Raw genomic sequence first — 24396 nt, forward strand, 5'->3', positions numbered from 1 at the left:
GACTGACTCTGGTGTCCATATTGAACTGTTCTCTGGCTGCTGAGCAATGGTGACTACTTTCATTCTCACATACCTCCCAACCATGTAAAAAATCCATCCGAACCTTTCAGCGATGTCTAATGTAAACTATTTAATTTTGACGTGCATGGACTTTAAACCACATCACGAGTAGCCGTGGCGATTAAGGAGAACCGGAGTGACTTTTAGTGTTTTAGGTGACTCAGAGGGTAGTGTTGCACCTACATTAATATCTGCACTGAGTTTGAATAAAGGGAGAGTTTAATCAGAGATGCTGTGAACAGCAGCTGGCTTGAGTTGGACCTGAGCTGCTGCTTCAGTGGAGTCAAACACTGAGGAAATAACGATGTATGCTTGAGTGTGAGTTCCTACACCGATGACAGAAATCTGTTAGCAAAGACAAAATTCTGTCATGTGATTGGCTGCTTGGGTGATGTAAACATTAGTTGCGTCTTCATAATGCAGTGTCTTTGTTTCAAGTATTAAAGTAGAGTGTCAGTAAATCGTTCTCCTCTTTGACTGGATCACAGAAATGTCTGCTCAAATCCAAGGCATCAATTTCATGTCAACAAAGAGCAGAATATTATAAATGATACTACAATATTATACATGTATTATACTAAACGAGGGCTGCGATGTAAACCTGACAGGTGCATCGATAGCTCACAGTTAGGGAGCTAGGTAAGAGAAAAGCAACAATTTCAGGTGTGTTTATTGATATTTTACAAAACCAACGTCCCTGTGAAGGGTTAAAGCTCTACTGTATGACAAACTGCTGACACAAACATCGGAAAAAAACACAAACACCGATGACACAAGGTTAAAGGCTGAGCTTTGAGGACTGTTGGTTCTATATGACCATTAGCTCTCTGAGGAATCAGAATGTGAAACTTTTGGTTTTGTTTGTTAAAAAGTTCTCTGAAGACACAAAATAAAGTTTATGTAACTGTAACTGACATGAATATAAAACTATTCAAGCTTTTCCAACAAAGCTTTCTCTAAGGGTTCCTGGCTGTTCGCACCTTTGATGACAGACCTCACAGGGTTAAAACAGTCACACCACACCGTTGGTTTTGCATGTTTGTAGCTGTCTCTGCTGTTTTTGTCTCTTTGTGGACCCTATGTCCCCTCTGGGATCTTTTTCTCTGTGTTTTTGTTACAGAAATGTTCAGAGTCACTTCAAACAGAGGCTCTGGCCAATTTTAATGAGTTCCACTGAAAGACTACTCCTTAAAAATCCAATTAACCAACTCATCTGAGCCATATATAAAAGATGCTATTATTAACATTAATATTAATACAGGACAAACATGTGCGCATTACTTACTCCGTGTCAGACACATCCATCACATAAAAAACTTTCTGATGAGGTACAAGTATTTCTACTCCAACATGATGTGAGAGAAAAAGGCAAACAAGGTTTCTGCTGCTCTGCTGACACTGAGAGGACGAGGAGGGGTTACAGGTTTACTGCCCATCATGACCAGCAGCTCAACACGATGCGTCCGCAGGGAGGTCATGTGATCCGGACAACGATGAGAGCGAGCAAGGTCAGGGTTTGTTGTATCCAAAGATTCCAACAGGAAAGTGTTTGACGTGTGTCGGCCACTGAGCTGCCAGCTGGAAAAACTTTACGTCATTCCACTCCACGCCGTCGACGGACACTGAGAGACACAAGGAGGAATTCAGTTCAAGTCATGCAGCGCCAAATCAAAGTCACCTCAAAGTGCTCTACACTGTAATCTTGAAAGTAGAGATAGTGTCTGTCTCCTGAATCCAAACTGGAAGCTGGTTCCACAGAAGAGGGGCCTGAAAACTGAAGGCTCTGCCTCCCATTCTACTTTTAAATACTCTAGGAACAACAAGTAGGCCTGCAGAGCGAGAGCCAAGTGCTCTAATAGGGTGATATAGTACTAGAGCTGCTCGATTATGGCAAAAATGACAATCATGATTATTTTCACTGAAATTGAGATCTCGATTATTTGACGATATTTATTTAACAATAACAATGTGTTGAATAATGACTTTAAAGACTGTCAAAAAATAATATAAAACAGTGTGCAAATACTGATAACAGTGCAAATGTTTGCAATATAAGAAATAAATGAAAAATGTAAACATCTATGTTTAGTGAACTTTGCAGTGTTGCTCTGTGGTGCAGCTACGACACTGTAGCAAAGTTTACACACTGTGTCTACTTGACCCACGTCTGACTCCGCGAGCCCATAATGTTTCCACACCACTGAAGTTTTTTACCTCTTTTCAACCAACGGCAGTCACTCTCCTCTCCAAATAACTTCTGCTTAGCTTTCCGAGCTTCTCTCGGGTCCTCTTAATCAGCGGTCCCCAACCCCCGGGCCTCGGACCGGTACTGGTCCGTGAGTCGTTTGGTACCGGGCCACGAGAGTTGAGGCTCAGGTGTGAAATGTATAGTTTTCAGGGTTTTTATCGGTTTTGAGCGTTATTTTGTTATAGTTTTTATCTTTTTATCTGTTTTCCTGGGTCTTTTCACATGTGTTATGAATAAATCTTCTTTTTTTCGGTACCAGTACTGGTTTTATTTTGTTGTATTTATCCGCGACACGTTAAAGGCCGGTCCATGAAAATATTGTCGGGCATAAACCGGTCAGTGGCACAAAAAAGGTTGGAGACCGCTGCTCTTAATTGTTGTGACACGTGTTCGAAATGCAGAGAGGTGCGCTCGATTTGCCACACGGAGCAGCGCGAGAGTAAAGCACGAGGGAGGGGCTAATAATCGGCTCAGTCATTTTTAATGATCGTTGAAAGCCCAGATCGTAATCGAGATTAAAATTCGATTAATTGAGCATCCCATATGTTACTACAAGGTCATTAAGATAAGATGGGGCCTGATTATTTAAGACCTTGTATGTGAGGAGCAGCATTTTGAATTCTGGATTTAACAGGAAGCCAAAACAGGAGAAATCTGCTCTCTCTTTCTAGTCCCTGTCAGGACTCTTGCTGCAGCATTTTGGATCAGCTGAAGGCTTTTCAGGGAGTTTTTAGGACTTCCTGATAATAATGAATTACAGTCGTCCAGCCTGGAAGTAATAAATGCATGAACTAGTTTTTCAGCGTCACTCTGAGACAGGATATTTCTAACTTTAGAGATGTTGCACAAATGGAAGAAAGCAGTCTTACATATTTGTTTAATATGTGTGTTGAAGGACATGTCCTGGTCAAACATGACTCCAAGGTTCCTCACAGCGTTACTGGAGGCCAAGGTAATGCCAAGTCTGTGCTTCTTAAGTCTGTGTGTGTGTGTGTGTGTGTGTGTGTGTGTGTGTGTGTGCGTGCGTGTCTGTGTGTGTGTGTGTGTGTGTGTGTGTGCGTGTGTGTGTGTGTGTCTGTGTGTGTGTGTGTCTGTGTGTGTGTGCGTGTCTGTGTGTGTCTGTGTGTGTGTGTGTGCGCACCTCTGAGTGTGTGTTGGTGTTTGGAGGTACAGATCAACCTGCTGATTCCTTCAATCAGCTGACTCCTTGACTCCGCCTCCTTCTCCTTTGCCTTCTTACTGAGAAATATGACTGAGAAACACACGTTCATTATCACCTTCATCAACACCTTCATCTCCACCTCAAACTTCATCCTCCTCTTCCTCACCTTTCTTGTTCTTCTCCTTCATCACCACCGTCATGCTCATCAGCTCTCCTCCGCTGAGCCTCGACACCTGCAGACAGCGGAAGTTGCTCTTCAGCGTGTTCTTCATCCCGATTTCCTTCTTCCGCTCTCCTCCTCCACCCTGGCTGCTCCAGTAGTCCACCTGCAGTCCCATCACCTCTGTGGGACAGCTGCACAGAAAAAAAGGAGGATCATGACTCTGATCACAGAGGAACGGCGTTCGTCTGGGAAAAAGCTGCGGGCAGGAAGTACCTGGTGGAGGGGGAGGGAGGAGGTGTCGAGGTGATGTTGATCGGTGCTCCTGATTGGGAGGGAGGAGATCCAAGTATGATGTCATCAGAGTCCACTGTGGAGGAGCAAGAGGAATATTTAACAGACATCAGAGGCTGTCAGAGGTCAAAGGGCATGGGGAGGGGGGGCAGGCATACCTGAGGTGGACATGAAGTTCTGCTCCACGATGCCGACCTTCACCAGCTGAGAACAGGCACACAAACAGTTATGTCCGTCACATACCTGTCACTCCAGAATATGCTTTACGTCCCTGCTGCTGTACGTTAGCACGTTAGCGCACGTGGCAGGTGTAACGTTGGTCCATCAATGCTGAACCAGAGCTGCAGATGTAAGCTGCCATCAGCTCTTAGTTCAGCAGACGATAGTTGAAAGCACAGTGCTCAAGCAGAGAAGAAAAGCGCTACAGTCCATTCACCATTTTCAACCATCCATCCATCCATTCATTCGCTTCCGCTTATCCTTTTCAGGGTCGCGGGGGGCGCTGGAGCCTATCCCAGCTGTCATAGGGCGAGAGGCAGGGTACACCCTGGACAGGTCGCCAGTCTGTCGCAGGGCCAACACACAGGGACAGACAACCATTCACACTCACATTCACACCTAGTGACAATTTGGATTATCCAATTAACCTATCCCCACAAGCTGCATGTCTTTGGATGGTGGGAGGAAGCCGGAGTACCCGGAGAGAACCCACGCAAACACGGGGAGAACATGCAAACTCCACACAGAAAGACCCCGGCCTGATGTTGGAATTTAACTCAAGACCTTCTTGCTGTGCGGCAACAGTGCTAACCACCGTGCCACCGTGCTGCCCTCCATTTTCAACCATGCTGTTCTAAAGACTGCACCTGCAGCACACACCTGTCACCTGTTTGAAAATAGTAGATACACCTGTGGTAGTCCACACCATCCGGTCACCCACCCTGCGGGGGACGAGCACACCCAATCAGCCTTTTACAGCTGAGGGGGTAGAAAGCATTGCAAAACCAAAAGTGTGACCTGCTGAGCAGCTGAAATCCAGCTTTAACATCCAGCAGCATCCTCAGCTTACAGACAGTTAAAAGAAACTGATGCAGGTCGCTGTGAAACTTTATGAAACAAATCCATTTATCAGTTTAAAGACTTTTTTTGGACCACTTCCTGTTAATTGAAGGTTTTGCACTGTCTTTGTATTTATACTGCTATACCGTGACCCGACGTGTTTGCCGTTGAATGTGTCATACAGGAACACGCAGGAGCACAGCAGCATTTCTTACCCCGATAAAAGGAAGAAACTTCTGGCAGGAGTCATCGTCGGGGCTGTGGAGCAAGAGCAAAATAAACCGATAACAGTGAGAAGATCGTTTCGTTATAAATGAAAGTTTCTCTTGCTGCAGTTTCTACGATGGCCACTGGGTGCTGCTGTGATTTGGTCCTGACTGAAAAGCAAACAGGAAGCGTTCAGCTCTCAGTGCGTTAAAGGTTTTTATTGCCAATTGGCAGCACGTACAGGAGAATAGGAATACTGTTTCTCACCTTACTGTACAGAAGAATACAGAAACGTAAGAGTTAAGAAAGATGAAGGACACTCAAACCTATGTACAATAATGCAATACTGCAAGTTTTTATTTAGTTATCGTCGCGCTCTGTCAGAAAAACATTATTACACTGGTACACGCTGAATTCTACCGCCAGCATGGCGTGGCTTCTGCTTGGGACGCATTGTTCTGAACAGCTGGGAGGATTTTAACCACAAATAAACGGGTTCAGAGCGACAAAGTACCAGCTGTGCTGCGGCGCTTTCCTTCAACACGGCTTTGCTCAGTGGCACCAAGTGTCCAGCAATCGAAAGCAGACCGAAGGCAGAACCATTACAGGGGTCAGAACTTGAGTGGTGGAGGTTTACAGCAAAGGAGAAAAACTATATTTGTGCAACAAACACAAAGAGGAAGTGACTGAAGTGTTTGATAAGCATTCCCTACTCTCCAGTCAGATCCTGATGCTGAGGGGAACATACCTCTTGTGTTTGCAGGTCAGCATGGCCTCGGAGATCGGACACAGGTGAGAAACAGCCGCTCCGGCCAAATACTGAGAAACCCGACTGGCTACACCCACAGGATCTGTCAGAAACAAACCACATCACATCCTGTGGTTTTTATCCTGGGTCCAAAAAACACTTGGAGAGGTTGGATTTGTGTTTGTGCGTTTGAAGAGACAGAGCTACTCTCAGCCAGAGCAGCATGCTTCAACCAGTAAATGACACAAAGAAGAGGCCAAACGACAGAGTCTCATCTCATATAAATGCTTGTTTTACTGAAACCAGCTCATTAAACTGCTGCTAAGATGTCAGGCTGCAATAATTGTGAGGAAACCTACCGAGAGGAGGCGGCTCCGGGCGTCCAAACAGCTCCCTCCAGCCGGCGTCCATGAACAAACCGCTGAACTTCCCATCCAGGGAAGACAGGTACTTGGCCAGCGGGTGGACTCCTGCAGAGAAACGCATTAGAGGAAGGTTCATGAGCCAAAACATGCTGTCCACCAGCCTAATGAGCTGCCTCACATGAACTCTACATAGCTTTAAGGAGCTCTACTCAGATCTAAAGAGAGCTGTGGATCTTTAAGCTTTCACCAGCAGCTACTGGAAACGCAGCTGGTACGAGTAAAGTTCTCACTGTGTCAGGGGAAAGGATGTAAGAAGCTTCAGGTCTTTACCCAAAACTCAACACATGAAGCACCTGCTCACTGATCCATGTCGGGGTCATTGGTCAAAAGAAGGAATGTAGGTCACTCCATCTGTAACCTGACAAATTTAAAACACTTTCTGATCAAATGTCTCTGATTTCAATACAATTTTTTATCAAGTATAAACATAGAGAGATGGAGAGTGAATGAATGAATGGTGGTGAAAATGAAAAAAAGGAAACAGAATGTAAGAAAGGGTTAGAGCACAAGTAGAAAAGTGCACTGGGTCACCAACTGCTGCACCTGCACTGGGATAAGACCAGCACCCCTATTCCCCACAGCCCACCACGGCGGGGAATAGTGGATCCAGGGCCCGCAATGACAACACCCCACAGCACCATCTGCATGCTGTGACCGGTCATCCACTCAATCGACAACAGACACACAGAAAAGGAACGAGACGGGACGGTCCGAGTCGGAGTCAAGTCTCCTCTTTGGACTTAGGTCTTGACATATCCTCTGCCAGACACTCTGAACAGGCGTCCAGGACCATGCAGCACGCATGCAGCTATCAGCAGAGATGCCTGTGCAGGGGTTTCAGGCTGGAACACCAGAACATCCTTTGTCTGGTATCCGGTTGTTCAGTCTGACGTCACTAGCCGTGTCTGGGTCTAAACTCCGCTGCAGGTCCATATATCAAACGATCACTATGGCATTACTGAGAGTTGAAAAACTGTCTAAAGTCTTTCATCTTTAATAAAATGATCAGCGTTCTGCTCTACCAGGTGTAACAATTGAGTTTAACATCCAGGCATCCATGAAAACGGAATTTATGACATTTAACGGAGTTAGAAGTTAGCAGGGAGTTAGCTCGCTAGCTTCTATCTAAATACAATATAGCATGTCCTGACTGCGGGGTTTTGGAAACAAATTCAAACGTACAGCTCTGTTATCACTTCCAGCATAAATGAAGACAGAAAACTAAACAGCACTGACGTTTGTAGGGTTACTGAAGTTGGGCTAGCTGGTATATAATGATGTGCTACGTGACCGCTAGCGACACAGCTATGTTAGCATAATATAAACAAGCTAACTTTTTTTCCACTCGATAAAAGTTAACGTGAGTGTTCTCGGTGGTCAGGAACAAATGTAATCGCATGGCAGGATGCTGTAAAAGGACCAAACTTCAGCCAGGAGAACAACTGAGATAATCCATCCACAATACGAGGTTAGTCATTCATATACTGCTGCATGGGCTGGGCTGTAGTTACATCCTAAGGGTTTAAAAACTGAGCTTAAATAAATGATTAGCGGTAATAAAAGCCGAGGGAGGTCAACAGTGATCACTGACTGTTTTAGGAGCTTTTTGAGATCAAATAGAAGAAAATACAAAACATTAAACATGTTAACAACACAAAAGCCATATTAAACGCAGACTACTTTAGACCCGGAAGTAGGATTCGTCACGTCATCACTTAACGACCGGATTGTGTGTCAAACTGAGAGTTTTGTACTGTGTATTTGGGACATTAGTCATCGTGACTCCACATGTTTGTGTCCAGATGTTTTGACCTGGGTTGATGCACCATCGACAGCAGCTCCCTGTCCTAACACGTCTGTAGGTTGTGAAAGAAACGCATCGAGTTACACAAGCAATAATTGTATTTCCTCCAGGATGTTACAGTCACGTATAAACCTGTAATATGGAAGCTCATCAAACAGCAGCTCTGGTTTTGGATGAATGGCTTTCATCTCTAAAATAAATGCAAGCTTTTATTAGCCTCACATAAATGATAGAAATATACTGGTCCCAGCACTGTGACTTACAGGATTGGCTTTTTGGATTTAAAGGTCAGTTCTTCCAAAGTGATTTGCATATTTTTGTCTCTATCAACTCCTGCGAGGGGATCCTTTATGAACAATCTCTGTGTCTGTATTCACTGCTGCATGCACTGTGTGCTTTCAGAAGATATTTTCTGAACACCTGAATGAACAGGACGAAGGAGCCGTGAGTCCAATGAGATGTAAAAAGGCTTTGAGGAGCTGCTTTATTAAATCGTCTGTGACTTCACCTGTCCAAGCAACTGCTTTTAAACCGTCACATTAAGACTCAAAACATTATTATAGAAATAATGGTTCACTTCTCTCTGTTTTCTCCACATAGAGATGTTACTGTGGATAAAGAGAAACCATTTCTTTGTTTTAAAGCAGTTTGGTGAACACTGATTACTTTGGCACATTCACAGTAAGAGGAGCACACTTCCTGGAAACACTGACTGCTCTGGAGCATCTAAAATACGTGCCAGTCAAAACCATGACAGCTAAGATAAATAAATATAAGTCCCACATTTGAGCACACAGTAATAAAAACTTCACATTGTTAAAGAATGGTGTATTTGTCATGGTTAGCAGGGCAAACCCAAGACTCAGGCACTACTGATATGAAGGAGCTTTATTACAGTTTTTCTCAGTTGCTTTGGTGCATTTCTCATAACAGAATTAAACTTTGCACAATAGTTAGTTCAACCTCCACAACATGTAGTCGTTTTGGCACAACCTTGTGGCGGTTTCATGTTCAAGGCAAATGCCTTTGGACATGAAGCAGTTGAGTAAGTACAAATATCTAAAGAATGGTCACTTTTGACTTGCTATTCATCACTATCTCCTTGCTTTTATCATCCATCCATCCATTCGCTTCCGCTTATCCTTTTCAGGGTCGCGGGGGGCGCTGGAGCCTATCCCAGCTGTCATAGGGCGAGAGGCGGGGTACACCCTGGACAGGTCGCCAGTCTGTCGCAGGGCCAACACACAGGGACAGACAACCATTCACACTCACATTCACACCTAGTGACAATTTGGATTATCCAATTAACCTATCCCCACAAGCTGCATGTCTTTGGACGGTGGGAGGAAGCCGGAGTACCCGGAGAGAACCCACGCAAACACGGGGAAAACATGCAAACTCCACACAGAAAGACCCCGGCCTGATGTTGGAATTGAACTCAGGACCTTCTTGCTGTGCGGCAACAGTGCTAACCACCGTGCCATCTCCTTGCTTTTATCATGAATGTCACAATTATTTATACTTGTACCGGCTGAATAGTCATTGTCCTTACAACTAATAGTCTTCATTTCATTGCTTGTGTCAGTGCACTCAAAATTGTTGAACATCTTGTCAAACAATTTGTACACCCATTTTGAAAACCCTATTTTTAAGGAGTTTCCATGAAAATCTCCATAAATTACTTTTCTCAGGTGAACCTTATCTCACACTAATGAAAATTGGTGTGTGTTACTCTTACTTGCAACCAATGAAAAGCCTCTTCAAGGTTCAAGGTTCAAGGTTCTTTATTTGTCACATGCATAGTTATACAAGTATAACACACAGTGAAATGTAGCCTGACACGCTCCTCGACATGTGCAAAAAAATTGGGGGGGTGTAGAGGAAGAACATATATATATATATATATATATATATATATATACACACACATTGGGTGAATGTGCAGTAGTAGCAGCAAGCAGGTGAATTCTGTACATTAATATGAATAGACATCTGACTATTTTACAGGATAGACAATATAAACATATTTAAAATTAAAGGAATTGAAATGTACATTGTGCCTTGGTTTAGTGTCTGGAAGAGTCCTGTCTCAGTCAATTATAGATGATGTGAGAGGGCGGGTGTGTGTGTTTAGGGCACGGATGGCTTGGGGATAGAAGCTCCTCTTGAGTCTCTCTGTCCTTGCCCGGAAGATGCGGAACCTTCTACCAGATTGCAGAAGTTGGAACAGTTTGTTGCCAGGATGGGACGGGTCCTTCAGTCTTCTACCCAGTCACAGGTGAATCGCGTTACAGTATCCCCTGCTCTACAAGTATATATATAATGTAAACCAGGATTGGCATGAGGTGCATACTGAATCTACAAAACTGCAGAACATTTAACGTCAGCCTTGTGGAAGAGGGGTGAGGATCGGTGGAGGACGAGGACAAAACCGGGCAAGAAGAGGCCAACCACATAGACACGTTCCTGACGAAATCAGGGCAACACTTGTGGGTCATGTGATAAACCATGGCCTCACAATGGCCGAGGCTGGTCGAAGGGTGCAGCCAAATGTTGGGAGAACTACTGTAAGTTCTATTATTCAGACATTTCGTCGGGAAAACAGGTGAGCATACTGTAATGTAGTTATTCAGCACAAACTAATTTGCTCTGCACTTTCATAGTCATACAGGAGATTTGCATTAGGACATGACCTTATAGATCTTTACATATAGACGTAGTGTAACTGAAGCGCAGACTTGGCCCAGGTGTGGCATAGTGTGCTGTGGTACAATACAGTAATGCTGTAAAGAAAGGAGTTTAGAATGATAGTCCTGTAACCATTACTGTAAGCATGTTTGCGTTTATTTATGTTTGTGTTTTTTCATCTGCATCTCAAAAAGGACTGCCAGACAACCTAGGAGAGGTGGAAGAGGTCCACTTTTGACTCCACAGCAAGAGGAAAGAATTTGTGCAATGGTGGCTGCAAACAACGCTTTGAGACTGAGAGAAATACAAAGAGCTGTCGTAGAAGATGACACCATCTTTGGAAATATTCAGTCAATATCAATGCCCACCATAGACAGAGTCCTCAGACGGAATGAAATGTCCATGAAGCAATTGTGCAAAGTACCATTTGAACGGAACAGTGAAGGAGCTCCGTCACCAGTATGTACAGGTAAAACATGTTTGCATATGTACCTCTGTTTACTGTAAAAGTTTAGGCCATGTACTGCACTTACATTTATGCATGTTACTGTAATCCTATTCACAGTTCAAACTGTACAATCTGTTGTGCCAAATGCACCATTACAGACTTTTTTATTCTCATCCTTTGGATAGCGTATCCTGGAATTGGAGGCCAGGGAACCCCTGCACACGTTTGTATATCTTGACGAAGCTGGATTCAATCTCACAAAAGGCAGACGGCGTGGACGAAAGAGCCACCATTGATGTCCCAGGCCAACGAGGAGGTAATATTACAATGTGTGCAGCAATCTCAGAAAATGGCGTTCACACCCATATTCCTCGTATTGGTGCATACAATACACAACACCTGTTGGCTTTTCTGGACGCTCTTTATCGGGCCCTAATCCCACAAAATGAAAGGGATGATCCTGGTGACAATCGGACAATGTATGCAGTGGTTTGGGATAATGTTAGCTTCCATCACTCTGCTGTAGTCAGGCAGTGGTTTGCAGCACACGACAGGATGCTTATGGAGTTTCTTCCTCCTTACACTCCATTCCTAAATCCAATTGAGGAGTTTTTCTCTTCCTGGAGGTGGAGGGTATATGACAGGCATCCACATACCCAAATGACCCTGCTAGCAGCTATGGATGCAGCTTGTGATGACATCACAGCAGAGTCCTGCAGAAGGTGGATTCGACACTCCAGAAGATGCTTTCCCCGATGCATCGATAGAGCTGACATTCGCTGCGATGTTGATGCAAATATGTGGGCAGACAGACGGGAGCGTCTAGATATCAATGATTGATATGCAGCAGTGTCTGTTTTTCAGGTTTTTGTTTCATGACTACTGCAGTAAGGTTTACTGTCTAAGTGAGTTTGTTTGCTGTAAAATGTTTGATTTGCTGTATTTCCCCAGTTGCACAAAGCTGTGAACAGTTTCAATTAAATATTATCAAGAGTGCAGAGGAAGTGTCTTGATTTTCCTTTACAATTTCTGGTTTTCAACATGCCGTGCATGCTGTCCAGACTTGACATGTCATTGGGAAGCACCTACAAAGAACTCCGTCACAATGAGAACATGTTCAAACCATTTGATTTTGTGACCAAAGGTGCTGGTGTGATGACTTGTAATTGTGACAGCCCTGACACTTTGATATAAGTACTTGCTTTTGATGAATATATCATCTGTTTTGATTAAGGGACTTGCTTTTGAAGCATTGACTACTTATTTTGAGCAACTGACTTTTCTTTTTGATGAAGTACCAAAGCAACTGAGAAAAACTGTAATGGAGAGTGAACATATAACAAAGGTGAGGGTGGCGGAAACAGAACTGGGAAAACGAAGCAAACGCAAACCTTGATGCAGGGAGACAGAGGATGATGCAGGGAAAGAACACACGGGGCTTAAATACTCACAGGAGTAATCGTGGGATGGGATACAGGAGGGGAACACAATGCTCCTTTCAAAACACTGCAAATTGTCACGTTTATGAATAAGTAGATTGGGTGAAATTTGGCTGACGAGACACAGACGTAAGGCTGACAACACTCACATGAGACAGAGACCTTCAGAATAAAACAGGAAACTCACAGACACAGAACCCGACAAGACACTGAACTTAACAGATTCACGAGCAGACGGTGAGTGACACCACACAGACAGAGGGAACACAGAGAAGTGTGAGCACAGAACAGAAGCCAAACAAATGGCAAACCTCAACAAAAGACATAACAGAATAAACAAGAACATCGAATAATATAAAGAAATACAAAATGCTGAGTCGTCACACTCAGGGCCGTGACAGTATTTCTGAATGATATATATTTAATAAATCTGCAAACTAACAACTGCACAATACTTGTTACAATTAAATTATTTGTAACAAAAATGAAGAAAATGTCATTTTCACCCAACTTTTACGCTGAACAAATACAAAAACCAAATGATCAGTAGATATAGAACAAATACTGGCGTCTCCAGACGGTACTCTCATCGCAACTGAGACAATGATTTAGTGAAATGTGTGTATGTTTCGTGTGTGTGTGTGTGTGTGTGTGTGTGTGTGTGTGATAGGCGCACCAATAGGGATGATGAGAAAGCGGATGTAGCTCAACCAATCAGACGTCTTGCTGGCCAGCTGCTCGACGAAGCAGCAGAGCACTGTGGTCAGGTAGCTCTGATCTCCTCCCACTGCCACCTTCATGGTGGGCGGAGTCTGCGAGTTGCAGTTACAGCTGCAGAAACGGATTCAGGTCAGAGAGAATATATATTCATACATATATGTATGCAAACTTGTTTATAATCAAATGAATTTTTTGACGTAAGTATGCAGGACAGGATTCAGAGCTCAGCCAGATTCAAACACTGATGTCTGTGCAGAATAAAAGTACGGATGTTCTTACAATCTCTGGATGCGTCCGATGATGGCGCTGAAGGCGGCCTGAACATCAGCCGTTGAAACAGTGCAGACGATTGGCTGATCGAAGAGAACCTCAGAGAGATACTAAGGAGGGACAGCGCAGACACAAAGACACGTTGGGCTCTGAACGATCATAGAAACTGAACTCAGCTTGATTCAAACCCCTGAAAGACAGAAAAAGGATGCGTACCTGTCCCTGCCAGTCTGTGGTGTTGATCAGGATAATGGAGTCAGGTATCTGATCATCAGAGAACAGGATGTGGTTCAGCTGATCCAAAACCGACTTTCTAGCTACCTAAAAACAAGCACCAGTCTTTAGTATCAGATATGAAGTACTGCAGTTCCTCTAGTGCCCACTTGAGGCCCCAAACGTGAATCGGTACAGCGACTGTGTCTATCTTTCACTTGGAGATAAGTTATCTGAATTTCAGTAGGGGGGCCAGACCTCAAACACCCCCCTCCTGGTTCGCTGTCTATCTGTGACCGCCCCTGCACTTTAAACTGTGTTTTCTCGTTTTGGTGCCCGACCAACATCCTTTTTTCAATTCATTCACTTCTCATTAGTAAATGCACATCTGCCCAGCCCGGAAGCTAACACCAGTCTCCTCTGAGGGCCCCAAAACGGAGCCTCAATTCATCCTCACGCCATCCGCCATTATCACGAGAAACGGCGTGACAACAGGATGTGGTCCCAGCTAAAGAAATACAGGTAAGACAGACAGTTCACTCTGACCCTGAACCTGAATCTGACCCTCTGCAGGCCATCAAACAACACGGCATCCTTTCATTCCTAACATGTTACTCGTCGACATCAGAGATATCCAGCACGATCTTTCCCATTGAGACCTGACGTGTTTCAAAGTGTTACATTTCTGAGAGCAGTGTACACATCTGCAATTTTCTGTATGGATGAAAAGGAGGCGGATGGCACAGTGACGTCGCACACACACACAGATAATGAGGTGACGGCATGCAGCATCAGTGATTTTAACACCAAAACAGGAGCAACACTGACACCTGGTGGTGGAACATGTTCCTGCTGACACTAAGGCCCCTTTTCCATTAGTGCCTGCGTGGATCGACTGGGCACCACTCGACTGGAATTGACTGGTTTTCCACTACAATCCAGTACTCAGGTACTCAGCTCAAGGGTTGTCAGGTCCTGTGTGGGGTGATGGAGCACCTCTTCAACCTGAACCTGAGGCTGGGGAGAGTCCCACAGCTCCCACATGGATTCTGGACTACCTCCCCGACCGACCACAGTATGTGAGGACTCAGGGCTGTGTGTTGGACAGGGTCGTCTGCAGTACAGGGCCCCACGGGGAACGGTTCTGGCTCCGTTCCTCTTCACCATCTACACTGCGGACGTCTCCCACAATTCCACCCACTGCTTCCTGCAGAAGTTCTCTGACGACTGCAGGCGGCCCATCACTGATGGACAAGGATACAGAGGACTGACCCAGGACTTTGTGGACTGGTGCCAGCCGAACTACCTCCAGATCAACACCAGTAAAACCAAGGAGCTGGTGGTAGGCTTCCACAGGCACAAACATCCCCCACTGCAACCACTGAACATCCAAGTTATGGACATCGGAGGTCTTTCCTTCCGTCAGCTGTCAGACTCTACAACAAAGACTTTACAGATGACCACACACGTGCAGACAGACACACACATCCCATACACAATGGTAACTTTCGCCCTGTATCCCTGATGTGCAATATTACCAAGTGCAATTGGTAGCATGCAGGCTGATGACATCACATTTTAGTCTCTGCTCGGATCACCTTTCCCGGCTGAGAAGGTGCTAAAAATCGATCCGACTAGCTACTAATAAAAAGAGGCTTAAACCCCTGGAACTGACGCTTTCTCACCTGTGGAGCAGGTATCCTGCAATCAGACGATGTCCCACTGTCGATGCTGCTCGTTCGGTCCATGCCTCTCGAGTTCTGTCTGTCCTTCATAGCGATGATCCACGTGTGGCGAGACGACTGACTTCCCGTGTTACTGCAGGAGGAGCACACAGGTGTATGAGGCGTTTTTACACAGCTGTTCATACCTGTAGGAGCTCAAACATTACGTGTGTGTGTGTGTATACCTTGGTGACATGTGTGTCTGAGACTCTGTTTTACATAGTTTGGCAGCTGGGCCTGTGTCTGTTCCCATGGCAACATCATCTTCCGGTTTCTGTGGAAAACAAGAAGAAGAACTTTATCTGTCCATGAAGCCAGATAACACACACCAATGAGTTAAACTGCAGGAATGTCTTAAAGACATAAAGACCTGGATGGCCGCTAACTTTCTGCTTCTTCATTCAGATCAAATTGAGGTTTTTGTACTCGGCCCTGAGAATCTTAGAAATATGGTATCTAACCAGATTCTTACTCTGGATGGCATTACCTTGGCCTCCAGTAACACTGTGAGGAACCTTGGAGTCATTTTTGACCAGGACATGTCCTTCAACGCACATATTAAACAAATATGTAGGACACATGTTGTCACTGTCAGAGCTTCATTACTTGAGTTAACGGCTTGATGGCTCGTAAACTCTTACGTGAGCTCGTCTTGGAGTAGAAGATGGAGAGGGGGTGCTCGGCTGATTAATTTACTTTGGGTAAGGTAGCGATAACGACTGTGTTGATTTCTGAAACAAAGAGAGGTGATGGTGAGCAGTCTTGGAAGGGCTGGTTGAACTGAAAGCCTTCGCTTGGAGAGTTGTTTTGAATTCTGTGTCAAGGGGGGAGGGTTTAAATGATGCTAGTGATTCAAGACTCAAGATTCTTTATTCGTCACATGCATAGTTATACAAGTACATGTGGTGAGTAAAGAAGGTTGAATCTTGAATCACTAGCATCATGTGAAAGCACATGAGAAGTGAAGGGATGCCTTGAGGAATTTTGTGCACGACAGAGTTCAGATAAAAGGAGATGGATCGACGTAGCAGACCGGATTATTGGCTGGCAAGAAAAATGCTAGAAGGTTTTCCAGAGCAGCATTTGGTCTCTTTGAAGCGCCGCCATGACATTCAGAGTGTTTGCGTTTCTTGGATTGCTGGGAGTGAAACCGATGAAGCAGAGCTGTGTAGTCCTTCATCTGAGGTGCTGACGGACGCGATTGTAAGCAAATGGAAGGGTGAGTAAGATTATGTTACTCGTGTAAGATAAGCTGTGTTAAAGACTTTCTCGAAAGGTGTTTCCACGAAAACAAGAACGGACAAGTTGTAGAGCTGGGGATGTGTATATAGACAAGAACTGGAAGGGACGTGTTTGGAGGCGTGGCCCCGCTCCTGAAATTCAGATCATTTATTTCCAATTATTATTCATCTCAGTCTCTCTTCCACAGCATGTCTTTATCCTGTCTTCCTTCTCTCATCCCAACCAATCACAGCAGATGGCCCCGCCCCTCCCTGAGCCTGGTTCTGCTGGAGGTTTCTTCCTGTTAAAAGGGAGTTTTTCCTCCCCAATGTCACCAAAGTGCTTGCTTACGGAGACCCGCGAGGGACATGGGAGGAAGAAAAATGAAGATGAACTTTGAGCTGGTGGGTAAGACGTCTCTGAAAACGTCGGAGCACTTTTGCAAATATAGACAGATATTTGAAGTTTACACAGCCCGAAAATATCTTACAAGTTTATTTTGTGACCATTTGTGAGTGATAAGAGTAATATTAAAACTAAGTAGCTGCTGCCATTGTTGGAAAGGATAGGTTGGGCCACGAAGGATGCATTTGGAGCAGCCTTCGAATTGGGACTGCCTTCGTCGCCTGGCTCGTCACCTATCCCAGAATTCATAGCGCGGCCCAGTCAATTCCAGTTCCCAACAATGGCAGCAGCTACTTAGTTTAAATATTACTATTATCACTCACAAATGGTCACAAAATAAATGTGTAGCATATTTTCAGGCGAGAATGCAGCTGTGTAAACCTCAAATATCTGCTCGCTTTATCAAGACACCACATATTTGCAAAAGTGCTCCGACGTTTTCGGAGACGTCTGTTACCCACCAGTTTGATGTTTTGCGAGATCTCGCAAAAGTTTTGCAAAAGTTTACCTTCATTTTTTTCCTGCCATGTCCCTTGCAGGGCTCCGTACTTGCTCATAGGGGGTCATATGATTGATGGGTTTTTCTCTGCATGGATTATCGTAGGCTCTACCTTACAATATAAAGAACCTTGAGACGACTGCTGTAGTGATTTCTAGGGATAAAATTGAATTGAATATAACAAGTGTGTGTGTCTTTGTGTGTGTGTGTTTCAGATTCACCCTCGGCCCGGTCTCCTCTCCTTTCACCTCCCCAGAGTCTCCTCGTAGATCTGCCGCCTGTGTAACAACAGCAGGATGCAGTTACACAGCTTGATCTGCAGGGGGCGACACAGCTTCTAAAGCTGCATCCATCATACACCGATGTCTCCTGACAGGAGCTTCAGGTTCTGGATGTTCACATGATGATGCTGTGTTTCACTCACGGCTGCAGTCCGTTCTCTCTGCTGACTCCCGATCTCAGTCTGAGAGCTCGACTGAGAGACGTCCTCGAAGAACGGCCTGCGGGTGGAAAACAGCCAGCATAGTCACCACCTCACACCTCAGATAGACTCAGAATTGCGATGGGACACTAAAAACACACAAATATGTTTGACTAACATTTTGACTGGAGGTCAAACTTCCTGTCCAGCTTGACGAGCTGTGAACGCAGACAGGTGTGTTTCAGGCTCACCTGAGCTTGGGTTTGGGAGTGCTCTGGATGCTGTCGTTGTCATCCAGCTCAGGGCCGCTGTCGCTCGGGTTGTAAACTTCCAGGCTGTCGTACAGGAGGTCCAGGTTCTCCTCGGCCTCCTGACTCTGACCCACGGGGTCCGAGTCCAGAACCTGCAGGAAACGAGCCAATTGGGGTCACGAAACAGAGGTCCTACTTTTTACAACTCATGTCCTACAAACCAGGTTATGGTTTTATTTTCACTGATGTCAGCAGCAAAGCTGTGTTTGATTCAGTTACTCAGTCGACAATAAAAAGTCTTTTTCAACTCTGATCCTGGGTTCTTCACTCAGTATTGTTACTGAAGGATTTTCTGACAAAATATCGAGCTGGAAACGTCAAGAAGAACCAGTACAAGGACGCTGACAGCAGTTCTGATGAAGTCCCAGAGGTCCAAGGAAGCAGAGAGCTGATCCTGAGGACACCAAACCAGAAACCCTGCACAACTTAACTGTTCCTACAAAGTTCTAACCAGAACGGGCGACTGTCACCGGGACACCAGTTTAAAATAAACAGCTCTACCTGAAGTTCCTCCAGATGGAGTTTGAAGGTAATGAAGGTGAGTACCAACCTCATCACTGACTTTGAATCTCTTTAGCAGAGCCACAAACTTCTGCTTAAAGTTCGGCTGCTGAATGACAGAAAACAGAAGAAAAGTGAAAAAGACAGCTTCGGCCCCTCAACCATCAGCTGCTCTGATTGGTCCTTACCTGAGTCAGCGAGGATGTTCGCATCATTTTCCTGTGAGACGTCTTAATCTTTCCCCGGACATCCTCGTCATCATCAAACATGTCCTGAGGGGAAAAAAGAGGCTCATCGAGCATTTGTTTCAGTGAAATCCTCCACAAATGCTCAAAGTGAAAGTCGTGGTTTCATAGCCTGCGCACAAAATACAATAATCAGAAAAAGAGAGCAGCGTGGACCCACTGTTGCTCCTCTCGTACACCTGTTGTTGATTTCATGAACACCAAAGCCTCTGTTACTGAACCACATCCATATCCCCGAAGTTTAACTGACTTCATGCTGTACCCAGAGCTGCTTTATAAGATATAAAGGTGAGGTCACCTGAGGCAAGACTGCGTCGTCACTTCCTTCCTGTTCAGAGGAGAAGCTGTCGTCATCGTCCTCCCAGTAGTTCTCCACATCAGGAGAGCGGTCTGTTTGCACACACACACACACACACACACACACACACACACACACACACACACACACACACACACACACACACACACACACACAGCTCATTTTGTGGCAGTAGCGACACCTGCAGCCATTTTCTGTGAACAGGTGACCTGATGTGTGTTTCATTTACAGAGTGATGTCACAGCTCTCAGCAGTGACATCATCACAGACTGCTGTGAGTGTGTGTGTACATTTGAAAACTGGGATGTTACAATACTGATGGGGACAAAGTGCCCGTCCCCACGAGCCACAGTTAGGCGATGGTGAGGGTGAGGGGCTCGGGAAAACATTGTGTCAGCTAGGTGTCCTCACTAAGATATGAAAACAAAAATGTGTGTGTTGTGCCTTTACATGTACTCTATTACTCTATGTCTGACCAATCAGTAGCCAGTTTATAACAAGTACCTGATGCAGGGATGGTCAGACTCTCTGTCCTCCTACCTGAGGCCTTGCCCTTGTTGCCATGGTGACCAGTTGTGTCCTCTATTTCTATTGGATGGCTGCAGAGAGTATGAACGCTCAGTTCCGCCGCACGCACAGAAGCATCCTTCAGGTTGCTATGGAGACCGAGTATGTGGGCACCATCTGTTGGACGCTGCATCACCTGGGACACACACACATTTTTAAACTTTTCCGTCCCATCTCACAGATCTGACGACGGCTGCTGGAGAAACAAAATCTTGTGGTGTAATTTTGCTGACGGGGAGATCTTTGAGCTAAACGTGCTACACGCTGTGGCGAGAGTTCCCGATGCAGCAGAGCTTCCTGTCGTACCTCGGCCATGTTGACAACACCCACTGCGAGGGTTTTGTAGCCCAGGATGGTTCGGTTCTTGTACCTCTTCCTCCTCTGCAACATCACATGCAGACGGTTCACATCTCGCTTCAGGAAGTGAAGATACTGCATACACACACAATTTTACATCAGAGACAGGGGGCAGTGTGCGATCTGTGTGGTTCTTCATGCTGAGAAGGGAATTTTTGTTAAATGTGCAACCTGCAGGGAGAAGGTGAGCTCCAGGTCTGTTTCCATGAGGCCGTCGGGAGGAGGAAGGTACTCGTTGGATCTCAACGTCCGCTTAGAGCCCTGAGACACAGATCCAGGGTCAGATCGACAGCACAGGTGAGTGTCAGGCCGGCGACTGCCAGAATCTCACCTGGATTTTTACAGCGATGATGACGGAGCTGAGCTCTCTGTCCAGCTCCCTCAGAACCTTCAGCTTCTTCACGGTCAGAATGCAGAGCCTGCAGAGCACAGCAAACAGGAAGCAGCTTCACTGTCAACACAAACAGCAGCAAGTGTGAACAGACTGACAGCCTACAGACGAGATCACAGCACAAGTCTGATCAGCACCTGCAGCTAAACTTACTCCAGCTTCAAAGTCGGTGGAAACTCAGCAACTAAAGTTTCAGCAGATTATTACGGGCAAGCAGTTTGAAGACAATCACAAGCAATTCCTCTTGCCAACCGTCTGCATGTTGGTCTTCACTACATCCATGAACCTCCTCTGAGGTCTTCCTCTTCTCATCCTGCCTGGCAGCTCTGTCTTCATTATCCTTTGTCCAACATCCACCCTCCCTCCTCTCTCAGCCTCAGCTCCATCTGATTGGCTCACGTCCGTCCTGCTCGGCCTCCTGTCTGTCACACCAGCGCCTCTCTCTGTCCACGTGGAGATGAAAGCTAGTCTGTTTTTTTTCTTCTAAATTAGCTGCTAAAGCTTTAGATGGTTTCCAACACAAGTTTTTTTATTTCGCCTCTGTCAGTGCGCCCCAGGGTGGCTGTGGCTACAATGTAGCTGCCATCACCAGTGTGTGAATGTGTGTGTGGATGGGTGAATGACTGAATGTGTGAAGCGCTTTGGGGTCCTTAGGGACTAGTAAAGCGCTGTACAAACACGGGCCATTTACCATACTTAATCTGTTGCTCCCCAAAAGGCCCCTCCCTTCTTATTGCCGTTGTCCAGAAGCCATCAGAGGGGCAGCAGCCAAAGTGTGTTTGCTAAGAAAACAAACTGAAAACAGAATCAGTTCTTGGCTGAAAGCCTCTCAAATGCATCCAAGGATGCATCGGAGAGCAACATGGGGCTGCCCAAGGAAATTTGGCAGGGGATCGAACCACCAACCTGCTCAACCACCTGAGCTACAGACACCCCAGAAAATATCAGTAATTATCAGTAAATATCACACTCTGGGGCTGATTATCGAGGTTTTTATGCTGGAATGAAATAAATTTGTGACTCTGCTGACTAAAAAAAATCATGAAGGACAAAAAAGCATCTTAAACTGAGCATCCAGAGCCGTGTGATTCACCTCACCTTCATTTATCTCCTTCTTTTACACTCTGGCCATGTTTGACCCGGAGATCCATCACTTCAAATATTCCAGTCGTGTATTCCTGACGCATCGTGGAGGCGGGGCCTGTTTAACCTCCTCAGCTTCCCTTCAGCAGTGAGGTGGACGTGTTTAATAGAGCTGAGTCCTGAGGGAGCTGAGTGTGAGAGGCTGACCTCCTGAGACCTCATTACTGCGAGGTCATGCTGGGACTCGTCCTGTAGGCTGCAGCTTCCTGTCAACGCCGGCCAGCAGGAGCTAATCCTGCTAATCCTGCTAACAGTGCCACCTGAGCTCTGATCCGCCCTCCCGAGGACAGAAGGCTGGCTCTGCTGCTGAGGACGAAGATTCACACATTTCCTTCTCATTCGTGCAAAGACAGTGATGTGTAACACCAAATCTGATACACGGCCACTGTTTGCCACGTAGGCGGTGAAAAATAGATCCAAACTTTGTGTGAAGGATAGCTTCTGTTTTTAATGTGCCTGTGAGGGTGGATGACTTGTTTGTTTCGTGTGTTTTACCCTCACTTTCCACTTATTTGGTGCGTTAAGCTTTAGCCTACGACTGTTGTACATAAAACTGACAGTGACGCTCTCAGCTCCTGAAAAACGTCAGCCTCGACAGAGGGCACGCGCCAGCACAGGCCCCAGTCTGTAACAGGTTACTTGTCCTTCTACGTTCACATGCCGACCTGATGGTGGCGCTGTTATCTTTGATCAGATGCTTAAACTCAGGCACAGCGATGAGGGTCACTGTAACAGAGCAGCGTGATGATGAGGAGAGTTCATCATTTAAAAGCTGCTCTGCATGAAGACAAACACATCGATCGCTCTCATCTCGAGATTCAAGATCCTTTATTGGTCACATGCATAGTTATGCGAGTTCAACACGCAGGAAATGAGTTTTAAACCAAACAGCTCTGTGTGGGAAAACCTCTGAATTAACCCACAAATTTCTCACTTGGCTCCACATCGTCAGTTTTCCAGGACAAAGCTCCAGTTCATGAATCTGGAGATCTGGAGAAAATTTTGATGGAGGCTCCGCAAGTCTTTACTCCAGACTGACCTCAGAACAGCGGAGCAGTGAGGCCAGGCTGCAGTGACTGTGATCACTGACTGATCCGGGTTCAGTCGGTGTTGGAGTGTTGATCACTCTGATGAGACCGCAGAGTTTAATATCTGCCGAGATAATGAAGAAGATTTCCTTTAAAATCATTATTTCAGGTATTATTTGCACCTGTTTGGAGGTGATGCATGACTTGCTTTAATCTTCGCTGCTTCCTGAGTCAACAGGACATTTAAGAGGATTAACACTGACTGCTTGGCTTCCTTAACCCCTGCACGAACATGTTGCTAATCTGCCCGGAAACAGGCAGGTGGCGATCAGAGAGAACGAACGCTAATCGGCTGTCATCAGGAATTTTTGTCCACTTCTAATTGGCTGCTGAAAGCTGATGTAATCACTGAGGTCATGACCTTGCAGGTGTCTCTGGTCTTAACACCGCTGATAAGCCAGAACCAGGTGAAACCCCTGAGCATTGCGGGACAGTGAGGAGGAGCAGCTTCTCTTTGAACCAGGAAGTCTGAAACCATCCTGTCATCCTGTGGATGAACTGCTGAATGACAGCAGGCACAGCCCTGCTCTCCCTTCTGTTGCACCTGATCAGTTTAAAAGGAGAGTTTCACGTTACTGTGCAAACACGGTGTTTTACAACCATCACCGACAAAACAACTGGACGGGCTTCACCTGCACGCATCAGCAGGTTGAAGGGCATCAGTCTTAATAATAAGGTATACAGCACAATGCCAGGGTGTGTGCGATCATAAAACACCCACAGACCTCTGAGAAACTCACACTGCCAATTCAGGTTTAACAAACTGCAGACAGAACAGCTCTCAGCAGCAGCAGGATCCCTGTGAGCGTCCACAGTCACACGCTGTACAAACACCTCTGACTGGACTGAAACTAAAAATGAACACAAACTAAAACAACAGGAACCAAGTCTGGACTTCTGCATGAGCAGGTTCATGGAAATGATAAAGATCATCATTCATCAGTAATTACAGGCACAGAGGCTCGAGTTCCCCAGACTCACCTGAACGCACCTGCTGCATCTTTACTGATCACACATGAAAACATTTACACACACACAGAACAAACAGGTGCTGTGTAGAAGCCCGTCGTCCTCTCCTCTCTGCCCGGGCATCGATCCTCTTACCTGGGCACGCAGCTCGGGGAGGACCGGTCGATCTCCCAGGTAGCGAAAAGGTTCATGGGCACCGGGCCGCGACCGTCTGGCTCCCCGGCAGCCTCGGTCCCCGCTGACGTGTCGGTGGACCACCGGAGTCCTCCTCGGTCCACAGCCGCCGCCAT

At 45.8% G+C, this 24396-nt stretch overlaps 1 protein-coding gene across 1 annotated transcript; it reads right to left on the reverse strand.

The window, feature by feature from the left end:
- Positions 1-1569: 1569 nt before the first annotated feature.
- On the reverse strand, positions 1570-24396 carry LOC146631348 (phosphofurin acidic cluster sorting protein 1-like). Its single transcript, XM_085355291.1, has 24 exons — positions 24242-24396; positions 20847-20934; positions 20687-20776; positions 20465-20590; positions 20132-20294; positions 19571-19662; positions 19216-19299; positions 19077-19136; positions 18467-18618; positions 18219-18294; positions 18016-18072; positions 15855-15943; positions 15631-15763; positions 13949-14053; positions 13742-13842; positions 13419-13573; positions 6298-6408; positions 5939-6041; positions 5199-5241; positions 4083-4128; positions 3907-4000; positions 3637-3824; positions 3450-3560; positions 1570-1682 (listed from the first exon to the last, which is right to left on the reverse strand). Exons 1-24 carry the CDS (start codon positions 24394-24396, stop codon positions 1570-1572), a joined length of 2535 nt encoding a protein of 844 aa, XP_085211417.1.

Source organism: Diplotaxodon limnothrissa, linkage group LG6, assembly GCF_057381915.1.
Source record: "Diplotaxodon limnothrissa isolate DT_005_m linkage group LG6, D_limnothrissa_male_GT1.1, whole genome shotgun sequence".
NCBI classification, from domain to species: domain Eukaryota; kingdom Metazoa; phylum Chordata; class Actinopteri; order Cichliformes; family Cichlidae; genus Diplotaxodon; species Diplotaxodon limnothrissa.